Here is a 14,067-nt window from a genome sequence, read left to right on the forward strand (position 1 = left end):
AGCCTCCTCTCCTTTGGAGCAGACTTGTTCAGGGCAAGAAGCTCACACAGCTCCTGGGTCTCTCCTTGGAGCATTCAGCATCCTCTGCCCCTCCGTGCGCTTCCCACAGCGAGTCCACCCCAGCGGGGTCCTGGGGAAGCCACCGGGTTCTGCACCCCCACTTTGCAGTCAGACGTGACTCTCAGCCAGCCAGTAAAACAGAGGTTTATTCGATGACAGGGTCTAAAACAGAGCTTGTAGATACAGCGAACCAGACCCCTCGGCTGGGTCCATTCTGGGGGGCAGTGAGCCAGACCCCCAGGTCTGCCCTCCACCCTCGACCCAAGCCAGCTCCAGACTAACCACCCCTCCCAGCCCCTCCTCTCTGCTCAGCCCCTTTCCCGGGCCAGGAGGTCACCTGATCCCTTTGTCTCCAACACCTTCAGCTGGCACCTTTGCAGGGGAGGGGCCCAGGCCATCAGTTGCTAGGAGACAGAGTGTCAGGCATTTAGGTGCACTGGCTCTTTGCTCTGCCAAATACTTAAGAACTGCCATGGGGACACTGAGGCACCAATACAGTATTCAGAGAAAACATTAAGAACATTCCCAGTTCGTCACATCTCTCCCCCCTTCGAGACCGAACTGAGCGAGGTCACTTCAGCCAGTGACCTGGGGAAGTTCGAACCCACCAAGGTTCCCATGGATGCCCCAGCATCTCTCCCATCTCTTGGTGTGAGTTACACCAGGACAGTTCAGTCTTACGCCCTCCCTTAGGTCGGGTGTGCTTGATGGCACTTGCAGGCCGCATGTGGGAAGGTTTATGCAGCCCACACCCTTTGCCACCCCAGTACCCCTGGGGTTCAAGCTGGGATTGGGTCTTTTCCCAGCCCTCTGGTCTGTGATTCGGGCTCCCTTGGTTAAGAGCCCCCATCTTGGCCTTGGACAGCTCTGGGCTTGGGCAGCTGCTTCCCACCTTGTGGCCCAGACACAACACCTCTGCCGTCCCCCCTTGCACCCCTTGCACTTTCCAGCTTTTACGGTCAGTCCCACCTCCTTGAGGCAGCCCAGCCCCCTCTTCACCTGGGACACCTGTTCCTCCCAGGTCTGGCTAAAGATGCACGTTATCAGTGTCTGCTAGGGCCAAGTTCTCCATTGCCCTTTGCTTGTTTAGAATCTTCCCAGGCCTAGGCATGGGGTCGGCATCAGACACTGTGATGGCTTTAAGCTTCCAATAACCCCCACAAAACCAGATCATCCTGTCTCCCTTGGGGATCAGCCCCACGGGTGAGGCCCATGGGCTGTAAAATGGCTGGATCCCATCTAAAGCCAGCATGTCCCTGACCTCTCTCTCCAGGTTCTGGGCTGCTTTCCCAGTGACTCTGAACGGGGAACACCTGATGGGGAGATTGTCTCCCACCTCAGGGAAGAGATCCCCCAGGGGGTCTTCCCCCTTCTCCATCCAATCCTCCCCCTTCAGGTCCAGGGGTCCCCTCACTCTCCTCCCATCCAGCAGCTCAAATGGGAAGAACCTTGTGGATTCCTGGGGCACCACCAGCTGCCTCCCGATTCCCCCCAGTTCTACTTCCCCTTGGGGAACCCATTCCCGGTACAGGAATCCCTTCTCCGGCAGGACTCTGTCCCTGCAGCCTTCCCCAAGGAGGTTTGCAGCGCTGTGGCCAGCAAGTTCTCTCAGCTTCTCCAAGGAGGGATCCCTCTGCAGCTCGGTCTGGGATTCAGCGGCTGGGGCAGGGAGTGGGACCTGCTCCCTCTCGCTGGCTGGGCCTGGGGTCACAGCCCCCCTGAGCCCTGTCCCTGGTAGCTCCCTCCCTGCTGTGCAATCACTTCCCAGCAGCACGTCTGGACCAGGCAAACCTGTTTGGCAGCTGACCTGCCCTGCCCGGGTGTTTCCCCACTCAGCTGGGGTCTCAGCTCCCCCCGAGCACGCTGCCCTTGCTGTCCCAGTGGGGGCAGGCAGCGAGCTCTCTGCTCTGGTCACAGCATCAGAGCCAGTGTGAGCCCCTCTCCGGTGTGCAGGGGGGCGGGGAGCATCTCTCCCTCCCACTCAGCCCCAGGGGGCTGGTTATAGGTAGGCAGGTATCCTGAGCCCAGCAGCCCCTCCCCCCTGCCAGCCAGGTTATTTGCATTTTCACTGACCATTTCCATCCTAGCCAATTGGTTCCCTGGATTTGAATTCAAACCCTCGGCCGTTACAGGAGCGGGGCCTGGATCCTGTCCCATGGGGAGACAGTCACCCCCCAACAGGGCCTCCCAGCCGATATCCTGGAGAACCCCAACTACCAGCCAGCCCGACCCCTTCTGGGTCTGCACAGGGATCTGGGCCATAGGCAGGGCGAGGGGCCTCACCCCATGGAACTTCACCCAGGTCCCACAGTCCCTCAGCATCTGGGGCTGCACCACCACAGTTCTCTCTGTCCCAGGGTCTCGCCCTCGCAGGCGTGTTTCCCCACTGACCCCTGGGCAGCCCCCTATGTCTCTCTGCTCCACCATCACCAGTCCACGCTGCTGCTGCTTCTCCTGCAGCTTTTCCTCGGGCTCTTCCTTTCTCTCATGGTCCTCTCGCTCTCTCGGGCTCTGCTCCCATCCCATCCGTCTCCAATCTCCTGATGGGGAACCCAATCGTGAAGACCCTCGTCTGATTGGGGACCAGACTCCCGGGGATGCCTGGCTGATGCTCCAGCTGCTCTCAGATCCTCTTGTAGCCCCATCTGGGCCAGGAATCTGCTCCTCAGAGCGGTGCTTCTCCTTCAACTGCATGATTAACTGTGCCTTGGTGAATTTCCCCATGCGTAACCCTCTCTTTGTGCACAGGATCACAATGTCCTTCTTAAGGAGATGGTGATAGGCCATCACTTCACCGTTCCCAAGTGGCTCTGGACTCACAGGCCTGTGTGCTCTTGACTCCCCCATGGTTTCCAGGAAGAACCCCTGGTGTGCCAGCCCTTCTCGTGATCACCACCTCTTTGCCAGGGTCGAGCTGCAGACTCCTCCGCCCTGGGACTGCTCCTGCAATCCCCCGGGGAACCCTGCTACTGCAAAAATCCTTCTCTCCCAGGGTCGAGCGGCAAGCTCCTCCGCCCCTGAGACTGCTCGCTGCAGTCCTCAGGGGGACCCTGTTACTCCAACAGTCCTTCTCGCTGGTCACACACTCCCAGAGGTTAACTGCCCCCTGAAACCGTCCCTCTCTGAGCCTTCAGCACGCCTGGTCCTCATTATCCCTCCTTTGTTTTACTGCTCCCCAGTCACTTACTGCAAGCAGCGCCATTCACGGGGTGCAGTACGTCCCACCGCTGCCACCAGTTGTCACGGAGTCACCGGGCGATGCTCTGGAACTGCTCCCCACCAAGCCAGTCAGGACTTTGGGGAGCCTCCTCTCCTTTGGAGCAGACTTGTTCAGGGCAAGAAGCTCACACAGCTTCACCTCCTGGGTCTCTCTTTGGAGCATTCAGCATCCTCTGCCCCTCCGTGCGCTTCCCACAGCGAGTCCACCCCAGCGGGGTCCTGGGGAAGCCACCGGGTTCTGCACCCCCACTTTGCAGTCAGACGTGACTCTCAGCCAGCCAGTAAAACAGAGGTTTATTCGATGACAGGAACAGGGTCTAAAACAGACCTTGTAGATACAGCGAACCGGACCCCTTGGCTGGGTCCATTCTGGGGGGCAGTGAGCCAGACCCCCAGGTCTGCCCTCCACCCTCGACCCCAGCCAGCTCCAGACTAACCACCCCTCCCAGCCCCTCCTCTCTGCTCAGCCCCTTTCCCGGGCCAGGAGGTCACCTGATCCCTTTGTCTCCAACACCTTCAGCTGGCACCTTTGCAGGGGAGGGGCCCAGGCCATCAGTTGCTAGGAGACAGAGTGTCAGGCATTTAGGTGCACTGGCTCTTTGCTCTGCCAAATACTTAAGAACTGCCAAGGGGACACTGAGGCACCAATACAGTATTCAGAGAAAACATTAAGAACTTTCCCAGTTCCTAACAACATGGCAAAGGGCAATTTCATCAAATGCTCATTTAACCTCTGACATTTTTATACTGATTTTGGATTGTTTCAGTCCAAATGTATATTTTTCTGAGAGAGGAAACAAGGAAATGGTCCAAATTGTCCCTGCCTTGTAAAAAGGCATTGCGTTTTCAGGAAGTGCTTGTATGTCCAAGTCTAGTCATGTGTGGAGTTAGCCTTGCTGTTGAATCCTATGGTATTAAAAGCTGAGTGTAATTAATGTAGGATAATCTGACTTTTCTTCTTTTTAGCCACTTTAATGCTGTAAACCTGAGCGTAACTTTGAGATTGAGAAAACAGTCAATTATTTAACAAGAATAATGCTTTGTAGGTGGAACTGTTTATTTTCTAAGGGTACGTCTACACTACCCTCTGGATCGGTGGGTAGTGATGGAGCTATCTGGGATCGATTTCTCACGTCTAATGTAGAAGCGATAAGTCGATCCCTGATCACTCTGCCGTCGACTCCTGTGCTCCACCGCGGCAAGAGGCGGAAGCGGAGTCAACGGGGGAGTGGCGGCAGTCAACCCCGCGCCATGAGGACGCGAGGTAAGTCAACCTAAGATACGTCGACTTCAGCTATGCTATTCTCCTAGCTGAAGTTGCGTATCTTAGGTCGATCCCCCCCTCAGTGTAGACCAGGCCTAAGTGTTTCCAAACATTGCCTAATCTCCACAACATCCCATCAAAGTAGGTAGGGTTGGTGAAGTAAGGTAACAAGGGATGTGATTGGATCTATCCATCTAACTGCATCTGCTGTTTTGAGAAGCTCCCAGTGTGCATCGTGCTTGTTTAGAAGCCTCATGTTGACAGCTGCCTTAATCCCATTTACATTGTGCGTCTCAAAGTTTATTTGACTATCAGTTGAAGCACTTTGTCTGGAAATACGATACTGAACACTTAGTCGGATAGTTCCGTCCAAAAATAGGGGTACGTGTGTGCAACAAAATATACTGTAACGTTTTGCAGAATGGCTCCTAACCAGAATTGGTCCGTACCCCGTTTGAGAATACAAACACTATTACTCATTCCAATTATCGTAGCAGTACCTCAGTTCGGCAGATGGTGGCAACTGACATCCCTAAAGACCGAGATCTTCTGTCCGCAAGACAATTGTAGCATGGACAGCAACAGCACAGCTCCCTCGTGCACTTCTGCTGCTGTGCTGTGCCCCAGCCTAGAGGAATGATCTTCACAGGAAGTTCTGCCTAGTCTGCCAGCAGTTCCAATAGTTATGTTGGTGTTTGCATCAGTGTTATCGACTTGGTTACTTACATACACGTGCAGAAATCTAATACAGAAGAATGTATTGGTACAGCCCCTGATGTGATTAGAAATATGCTAATCAAGTTATAGCCTCAGTTATCAGTGCGTCAGTGAGGCCTGGTCCACACAATAGCGTTAAATCGATTTAAACAGCGTTAAATCGATTTAACACTGTACCCGTCCACACTACAAGGCACTTTAAATCGATTTTAAGGGCTCTTAAAATTGATTTCTGTACTCCTCCCCAACGAGAGAAGTAACCCTAAAATCGATATTACTATATCGATTTAGGGTTAGTGTGGATGGAAATCGAAGTTATTGGTCTCATTCTTTTACTGAGCTACCCAGAGTGCACCGCTCCGGAAATCGATGGTAGCCTAGGACCATGGACGCACACCACTGAATTAATGTGCCCTAGTGTGGACGCGTAAAATCGATTTTATAAAACCAGTTTTAATAATTTCGATTTTATGCTGTAGTGTAGACATGGCCTGAAATATATTGAGGGTCTCCATTTAATTACGTGAGTTGAGTTAAAATAACCAGAGCAAAAACCAAACACACATAAAGGTGTGTGACTTTTTTAATAGCCATAAGAACCGGGAAGCACCTAAAGTGACCAGGTTGCTGCACAGCAAACGCCAGATTCACAGCTGTGAACCACTGAGTCTGCTGTAGCTGGCACAGCCACGCCACTTACCTGGAGTCTGGGCCACCATCCATTATTCAGGCATTTCATAGAGTCTGTTCAATGGCAGTTGTTATAACTAAGCAGAAGTATTGTTTCAGGGGCACTATTAAGTGGATTCTACAGGAATTATTACAAATAGCGAACATCAGTGTCTCAATTGTCATATTAACTAATGCAGAACATTTGACAGACGCTACCAATAACGTTGTGCCATACTTCTCTCACTTTTTTGTGAAATATCCTTCAGGTTCTAAAGATCTTTCTGAATCTACCCTTCTCTCTAAAGCAGCTTGAAAATCTAACCGACTTCTATGTCCCTGCTGTGAGTGGCCATACTAAATGTGTGCTCTGCTGCTGAAGCAGGGGATGTGCTAGCTGAGTGCTGTTTGCAGACCAGAATGTCACTCTTTACTTGGTCTTTTTTTTTCCCTCTCTTAGAGACCAAGATTAAGCGGTTGGACCCAGATGACATGGATGAGATAGAGAAGACTGAATACTAAATAAACACGGAGTGTTTGGAATCAAAGGAAGATTTTTTCTTTAACCTTGGACCTCAATATTTTTTCTGTTTAAAAAAAAATTGAAATAGTTTAAGCGAAACGTATTGCCATGTTTGGAAATGATGATACGGTGTCCTCTGGGAGGCAATATTTATCAAAAAGAATTTAGGAAAAGAAAAAAAACTTATGCTTATGACTTCAGAATGGTTCCTATTTTCCCCTTCTCATGGCCTCCAGTGTTTTTGTCTAGTGTGTCTCATTACCAAGATATTGGCAGGTTTAATAAAAAGCACAGGAGGAGATTCTCTCACCTGACCAAGTTTCCCTTTCCCGCATCATTCCCAGGGCACATCTCCATCAAAAGTAGCGAAGCAAGTTGTTCAGATGAAGTAAACTGCCAGCACAAAACTGACAGCTGTATGATAATTGACACCAGTCATTAATATAACTAGCCATTGGATGGCAATGGTTGCTTTCACAGTCCACACTGGCTTTCCTGCAGAGGAATAATAAAGAAACCACATTTCCCATTTTAATCATCAGGCCTCGCCTCTGCTCTCCTATGTTATATCAAGTATTAAAATAATACAGGTGCTTGTAAACTTCCTTTCCACTAGATGGCAGCATTATTTCATAAACATAACCTGCCCTGTAGTTGTGAGAGTCACAGGCTTTGCATTTAACTTGGGGAACGAAGTTTTCTTTTATTTCAGAAATATTGTTTTGAGCCTGAAGTTAAAATCTTTTTGGCTGATCCAAGATTACCTCAGGACAGAGGGAAGTCAAGCTTTCCTGAGCCACCAAAACCTCTCAACTCTGACCTACCTCTTAAAGACTCTGGACAAGGAATCAAGTCCTCTTTAGAATTTTTTGAATGTTTCACTTAAACAGTATCTTTCAAAGATAGTTGAACAATATGGAAGGTTTGTAGCACTATTCTCTCTATCAACTGTGTTACTGAAATATTTATCCACCGGTTTACCTGTTCTGCTCCTTGTTAGATACATGGACAATGGAAAGTATGTGTATTAAATGGCTTGTTTGTGCCTCAAAATCAGTTTCTTACTTTGAGTTTATTTCTTCCCACATTAGTAGTACTGGAGAGGATTCAGTGCAAGGGATGACCCAGTGGTTGGGAAATAGCTTGGGACTCAAGATGTGGGTTCAGTTCCCTGCTCCACCACAGACATGTGTGTGACCTTGGGCAAACCACGTAGCTACTCCGCGCCTCAGATTCTCCATTTTAAAGTGACAGCAATAGTGCTTCTGTACTTTGTGGTGGTGTGATGTGCTCAGATAATACAGTAATGGGCTCTATAGAAGAGAATTACATCCAGAGAGAGTTGAGGAACTAGTTACTCTAGAGCCAGACATAACACAAGCAGTTGCTGTGTGTCGAGAACTTGCACAGCTCTATTCAGTGCACCTGAATCTTGACCTGCAGCACCTCTTTGTATGTGTTTCTAAAGTGCCCATCACCATGATGTCAAGTATCAGAGGGTAGCCGTGTTAGTCTGGATCTGTAAAAGCAGTAAAGAATCCTGTGGCACCTTATAGACTAACAGACGTTTTGGAGCATGAGCTTTCGTGGGTGAATACCCACTTCCTCAGATGCATCTGAGGAAGTGGGTATTCACCCACGAAAGCTCATGCTCCAAAACGTCTGTAGTCTATAAGGTGCCACAGGATTCTTTACTGCTTTTACATCACCATGATATGTGGCCTAAATTGTCTACAAAGATGCAGGCTCTGCTCTTCTGTGGTCTGGCTGCTGTTGAGTCTGTTAGTGGCAGCTATTTCCGTGAGAGGTCACCTGCCCATTCTTCTCTGCTACATCACAGCGAGAGGCGATTGTGAAAAAGTGCAATGCCTAAAAGGATGAATGAGTTCCACAGTCGCAGACCCTCTGCTGAAAATGGCCTGTCCCTGACAGCAGAACTTCTGTGTTTGTCATCCACAGCTCCCCGGTACAGCATATCTGGCATGGGAAACAATCAGAACCTTGCAAATTTGGAAGCAAATAGGGAGCTGTACAGTGAGCACAGAGCTCTGGTCTCTCACTCTCTTCATTCTGTCTGCAGCACACAGCATCAGTTCGCTTCTAAAACACCTTTACTTTCATCCTCAGGCAAAGTATCTTGCTATCATCCTTCGTGGAGATGAGAAATGTGCAGCTTGCTGCAGGTAGATCCCTGTTCAACAGGAAATAGTGCAGTCGCTAGGCTAATAGACAAGAGAAGGAGGTGTTCCTTGCCCTTGTAACAATGTGTGTAGTATTTCTGATGGGGGTACATAGGATATAGCTCAGGAAGGGTCCTCCTGGGTTACTGAGCCCAGTCCCCTACTGTCTCAGGCAACCCTGTCATATAATCTCCTTCATAAATTCATCGAACACCATCTTAAAAGTGATAGGTTTCTTGCCCCACTGCTCCTATTGGGAGGCTGTTCCCGAACCTCACTCCAAAACCCTTTTGATTTCTAGCCCAAATTTATTCATGGCCAGTTCATGCCCATTTGGTTTTGTGCCAACATTGTCCTTGAGCTTCAATAGCTCTTCTCCATCCCTGGTGCTTACCCTCCCCCCCTGTATTTTATAGAGAGCAACCAGATCCCTCCTCAGCCATTCTTTCGTTAGGCTAAAAGACCCCAAGACTGTACTATATGTGACAAAGTTCCTCCTCTACCTTGGCGGGTTCTGCACTTTATGGCAGATTTGCTCACCTCACAGATTCACCCTGTGAGTCGGGAAACAGCCCAGAGACCTTCCCCTCTGGTAGAAGCCACAGTCCAGGTCAATTCCTCCTGTGTCTGACCAGGAGTTGGGAGGTTTGGGGGGAACCTGGGCCCACCCTCTACTCTGGGTTCCAGCCCAGGGTCCTGGGACTGCAGCTGTCTAGAGTGCCTCCTGGTACAGTTACATGACAGCTACAACTCCCTGGGCTACTTCCCCATGGCCTCCTCCCAACACCTTCTTTGTCTTCACCGCTGGACCTTCCTCCTGATGTCTGATAACGCTTGTACGTCTCAGTCCTCCAGCAGTATGCCAACTCACTTTCAGCTTCTTGCACACCTCTTGCTCCCAGTTCCTCGCACGCACTTCCTCTCTCCTGGCTCCCTTTGGTCTGACTGGAGTGAGCCCTTTTATAGCATCAGAGGGGCCTTAATTGGAGTCAGGTGCTTAACAGCCTCACCTGACTCTTAGCAGGTTAATTGGAAGCAGGTGTTCTCATTAGCCTGGAGCAGCCCCTGCTCTTTTCACTCAGGGAGCTGAAAACTACTTATCCAGTGGCCAGTATATCTCCCTTCTACTACTCTGCTGTTCCCAGCTGGCCTGGGTCTATCACATATGATATGAGGACAGACACCTGTCAGTAGAAGAGATGTCAATGTACTAGCCAGCCTCTCTTCCTCCTCATCTCTGCCTTTCCTCTACTTGCCTTGAGCCAACCACTTTTCATCTCTGGCATTGGGACCTGATGTAGCATCTGCTGAAGGAATGTACAACTAAGTGTCGTTGGTGTATTGCTGATGTTGGAGTATCTGCTAAACTAAAGGAGCTTGGTTTGAACTTTGTGGTCCTTCACACATGAGAGCTATAGCGAGAGGAGCACAACTTGTCCGCTGAATTACTGGGCATGTTTGAGATGAAGTAGCAAAGCCAGCTGTGTGCTACTCTCTTCATTCCTGGCTGTGTGAGAATGCAGCATTTTGTGATCAGTAGTGAAAGCAGCTGTGAGATTTAAGCATGGCTATTTCTCCAAGGCCATCCACTGCTACTGTCACAGCTTTATTTGCGCTATTTCGTAGCCTGGGTCTTGCTCGTGAGGTCTAGGATGTTGGCTGAGGCTTGGCATTGGTGTTGTGAACTAGTCACTAACTTCTCTGATAGTGCCAATGAATGGCAGCGTGGAGGCGGACAGTAGTGGGTGAGGTAACAGTCTGTTGTACGGAAGGTTGATAGGATACTGGAAAGCAGCTGAAAGTTTGCCCTTTTAAAGAGAGCATGGATCTCCACATGTTCTTCACCAGCTTTCACCAGCCAGGAGGCAAAGGGGGTTGTCTCACATAAGTGGCCCAGGTTTCTCAGTATTTTTATGGCCTTAGCTGGTGAGACTGGGCCGAATTCTGCCAAGTGAGCTGGAACAACCTCCTCTGCCTTGATCTCCTAGTGTCGGCTATTGAGTTAGGCTTTTAATAGTGCTTATTGCCTGCATCTCTGAGCAGTGCCTAAAGTTAAAGTGCAAAAGCTTGTGAGTATTTTCTTATTACTCTGACTTTGGGTGGAGTTGGAACATGGCGCATTTTGTCATTTTTTCAGTGCTGTAGGAAGCTGGTTCTTTGCAGCTGGCGTGCTCAGGGATGGGAAGAGGTGAAGGCAGTATGGATTGACTGGTTCACTTTTTTGTAGAGTACTCTGGCTGATGGCGATTTTGGGGAGTTAAGCAAGTAAGGGTCTTTACGGGCTCTGGTCTATGGCTTCTTGCATACTCTGCTATTGTGGCTGCTGATTGATTTCCAAGCAGGTCTTGGCTTCACAGGTTGGAGTGCAAATACTTTATGTACCTCCTCTTCCTTTATGTTGTATTAGGGAGCCTGCGGGTGTACTGTTGAAGTCATCTAGACCAGTCTCAGTGACAGCAGCGAAGGTCAGGTGCCTTGTCCAATAGTAGGTTGACCAGTGACTGTGCGTGATGACTGCCAGCAGTGGTCGTGAAATGGTGCTGATTGCAGGGGTGCAGAGCAAGTCTGCAGGGAGCAGCCTGTAACTAGCCTCTTAGGTCTCTGGTGAATGCTTTTTTGAAAAGCCTCTATGCAAAAGTGTATGGAGGAAAAACAGAGTGTGTAGGGAGGAGATATTGAATACGTATCCCATAGCTATTGGGATCATTTGATATATCAGTGTTGGTGTTTATGGGTTGCCTGAAAACGTTGGTGTTTGCATGTCTTGTCTTCCACTTTCAGGAATTTGCTGGTACTTAGAAGCTAAATTTCCTATGGAAGGTATCAAACACCTGCCTAGGAGAAGTATAGATGTTACCTTTATTGAAATGACCAGACAGGCTATCCCTTTTCTACAGCCCACTCTAGGAAGTGGATGCCAACCTTGGTTTCAGCCCATTTGACGTGTTTCATCCTTCCACTATCTTCAGACAAAAGCTGTAATAAAGTAGAATTAAAAATAATTACCAGGGAGTTGTGCCGCTGCTACCCTGCTGCCAAATAGTTCCTTAAAATGTATAATTTACTATTTTACTTTCAGGCTGAAGTATTTTTATTAGGTCAAAGTGTTGACAATGTTGTCATTCGCTGGATCTGCCAACACCCCCTACTTTGGCTTTTTTCCCCCCAAAATCTGACCTGTACAGGCAGACAACTAGACTGGAGGTGTCTGGCACTGTATCAACACGGAATGAATCTGGGGAGATTTATGGTCTTGTTTCCAAAGCCCAGGGAAACTCTGTGCTGACTGAGCTCACTAAAACAACGGTGTAAATGATCTCATTCTGTTGTCAAAATGAAACTGGCGTTGCACCACTGTGCTCAGATCCCCAAAGAACAGGCTGCAATTTCATGTCTCCATCGCTTACGTTGAGAAGGTCGACTTACTGTATCGCTTTCAGCTGAGAGATAGTTTTAAGTAAAAAAGGGGGCTAATCAGCAGAACAAGTAAAAGCAGCAAAGAATCCTGTGGCACCTTATAGACTAACAGACGTTTTGGAGCATGAGCTTTCGTGGGTGAATACCCACTTCGTCAGATGCATGCATCTGACGAAGTGGGTATTCACCCATGAAAGCTCATGCTCCAAAATGTCTGTTAGTCTATAAGGTGCCACAGAATTCTTTGCTGCTTTTACAGATCCAGACTAACACGGCTACCCCTCTGATACAGAACAAGTAAGTCTCTAACCCACGTCAAATAGGCTTTTGTGTTTGCTCCCCAAGCTTGGGATAAAAATGTTAATTTGAAAATTAAGCTTATGGAGTGTCTCATAACCCAAACGTGCCATTGCTAATTTCAGGTTCTCACCAGAACTCCTTGCCTTATTGCTTGGTAGAGCAAGAAGTTCTTGTTTGCAAGTTACTGCTGCTTGCACGTACTCATGTGAAAAGGGGGGAAGCAGAGAAATAAAATGCAGTCCTTCCCTGTTGTGTATATTTCATATAAGAGGAGGAAGGTAAAACCATTGCAATAGTCAAGGTAAATAGGGCCTGCTGTCTCGCACCTTTAAATGGATATTTTTTAAGGCAAATATAGTAACTGTAGTATTTTCTTTGATGCTCATCACAGTAGTATGAGTGCCTCTGCTGATCTGAAAATAAATAGCAATAATCCTTCCCAGCCTGTCGGAGGAATTGCTTGATTAGTTTATAGACTGTTTGCTGCTCAGACTGGTGCAAAAGGCAGTAGTAGGCTGTGTGCATCTGATGCTCTGCTCTGCACTCAGTTTCTCTCATTGAGTACAAACTCCAAGGTCACTGGCCTGATAGTTAAAGCTCTCCATGCAGCTGAGCCTAACTACTGAGAGATCCCATTCCCTTCTGTGATCTCTGCTACATACCCCTGACCCTCAACAGTTTCACTGTTCATGTGAATAAAACGCTGAGGTAGAGCTGAATGTTGCATTTGGTTCTGAACATGGCAAGATCTCTTGTGTCCGGTGGGACAGAGTTTCATACACGTTCAGTGCCTGAGGGTACATCTACACACAAAGGAAAACCCGGGGCTGGCCCATGCCAGCCGACTTGGGCTTGTGGACCTCAGGCTCCGGGGCTGTTTCATTGTTGTGTAGATTCCAGGCTCTGTTTGGAGCCTCAGGCTCTGTTTGGAGCCTCAGGCTCTGGGAACCTCCCACCCTGCAGGGTCCTAGAGCCTGGACTCCAGCTGTAAGAGTACTTAAGTGCTGGAACAGGCTTCCAAGGGTGGTTGTGGAATCCCGTCGTTGGAGGTTTTTGAGAACAGGTTGGACAAACACCCGTTGGATGGTCTGGGGTTAGTTGGTTCTGCCCTAGTTGTGGGTGGGTGGGGTTTAACTCTGTGACCTCTCATGGTCCATTTCATCCCAAGCAATACTCTAGGCTTTCCCAAGGGAGGTTGTAGGTACACTAGGCGTCCTTCAGCTGACCTGGTTCCCAACTATTGGAACATAGTAGTTCCCTGGCCCTGGAAAAGCACAGTCTGTCTTCAGTGTAGAAGGCACCAAAGCACATTGTCTAATTGTGCAGACCAGCGTGGTTTGGGCATGCAGGTCTCCACGCTGCTGCAGGATGGAAAAGCCATGGTGGACCACACGCTAAAATGCTGTAGGGGACAGTCATACAGCCAATGTGGTTCAAAAATGGGGGACCAGCTCTCATTTCCAGATCTGATTATTCCTGTAGCATGGATAGGCCTAAGTTTTGGTTTCTTCAGAAGACATGTAGAAAGCTCTGCTCTTCTGATGATAAAAGCCAGTTGGATTCAGTACAGGGGCCTGCTGAAATTATCCTCGTACCCATCGGTTATGCCCACAGTTCAGAGTTACCGTGTGGAGGGGCTCTACCTCCAGTTTTGTACCAGAATTAAGGCTGGGCATGGTGAGGGTGTGATGTGAGCCGTGCTGTGCTGTGTTTAAAAG

At 49.0% G+C, this 14,067-nt stretch overlaps 1 protein-coding gene across 2 annotated transcripts in view; it reads left to right on the forward strand.

The window, feature by feature from the left end:
• DDX25 (DEAD-box helicase 25) overlaps positions 1 to 7,457 on the forward strand; it is a 64,595-nt gene extending 57,138 nt beyond the window's left edge. For both annotated transcript variants that reach the window (XM_030538573.1, XM_030538576.1), the window contains one exon: positions 6,390 to 7,457. In XM_030538573.1, coding sequence (XP_030394433.1) covers positions 6,390 to 6,451 — 62 coding nt within the window. In that variant the 3' untranslated portion in view covers positions 6,452 to 7,457. The remainder of the gene's footprint in view (positions 1 to 6,389) is intronic.
• Positions 7,458 to 14,067: the final 6,610 nt, after the last annotated feature.

Source organism: Gopherus evgoodei, chromosome 19 (genome assembly GCF_007399415.2).
Source record: "Gopherus evgoodei ecotype Sinaloan lineage chromosome 19, rGopEvg1_v1.p, whole genome shotgun sequence".
Lineage (NCBI taxonomy): Eukaryota > Metazoa > Chordata > Testudines > Testudinidae > Gopherus > Gopherus evgoodei.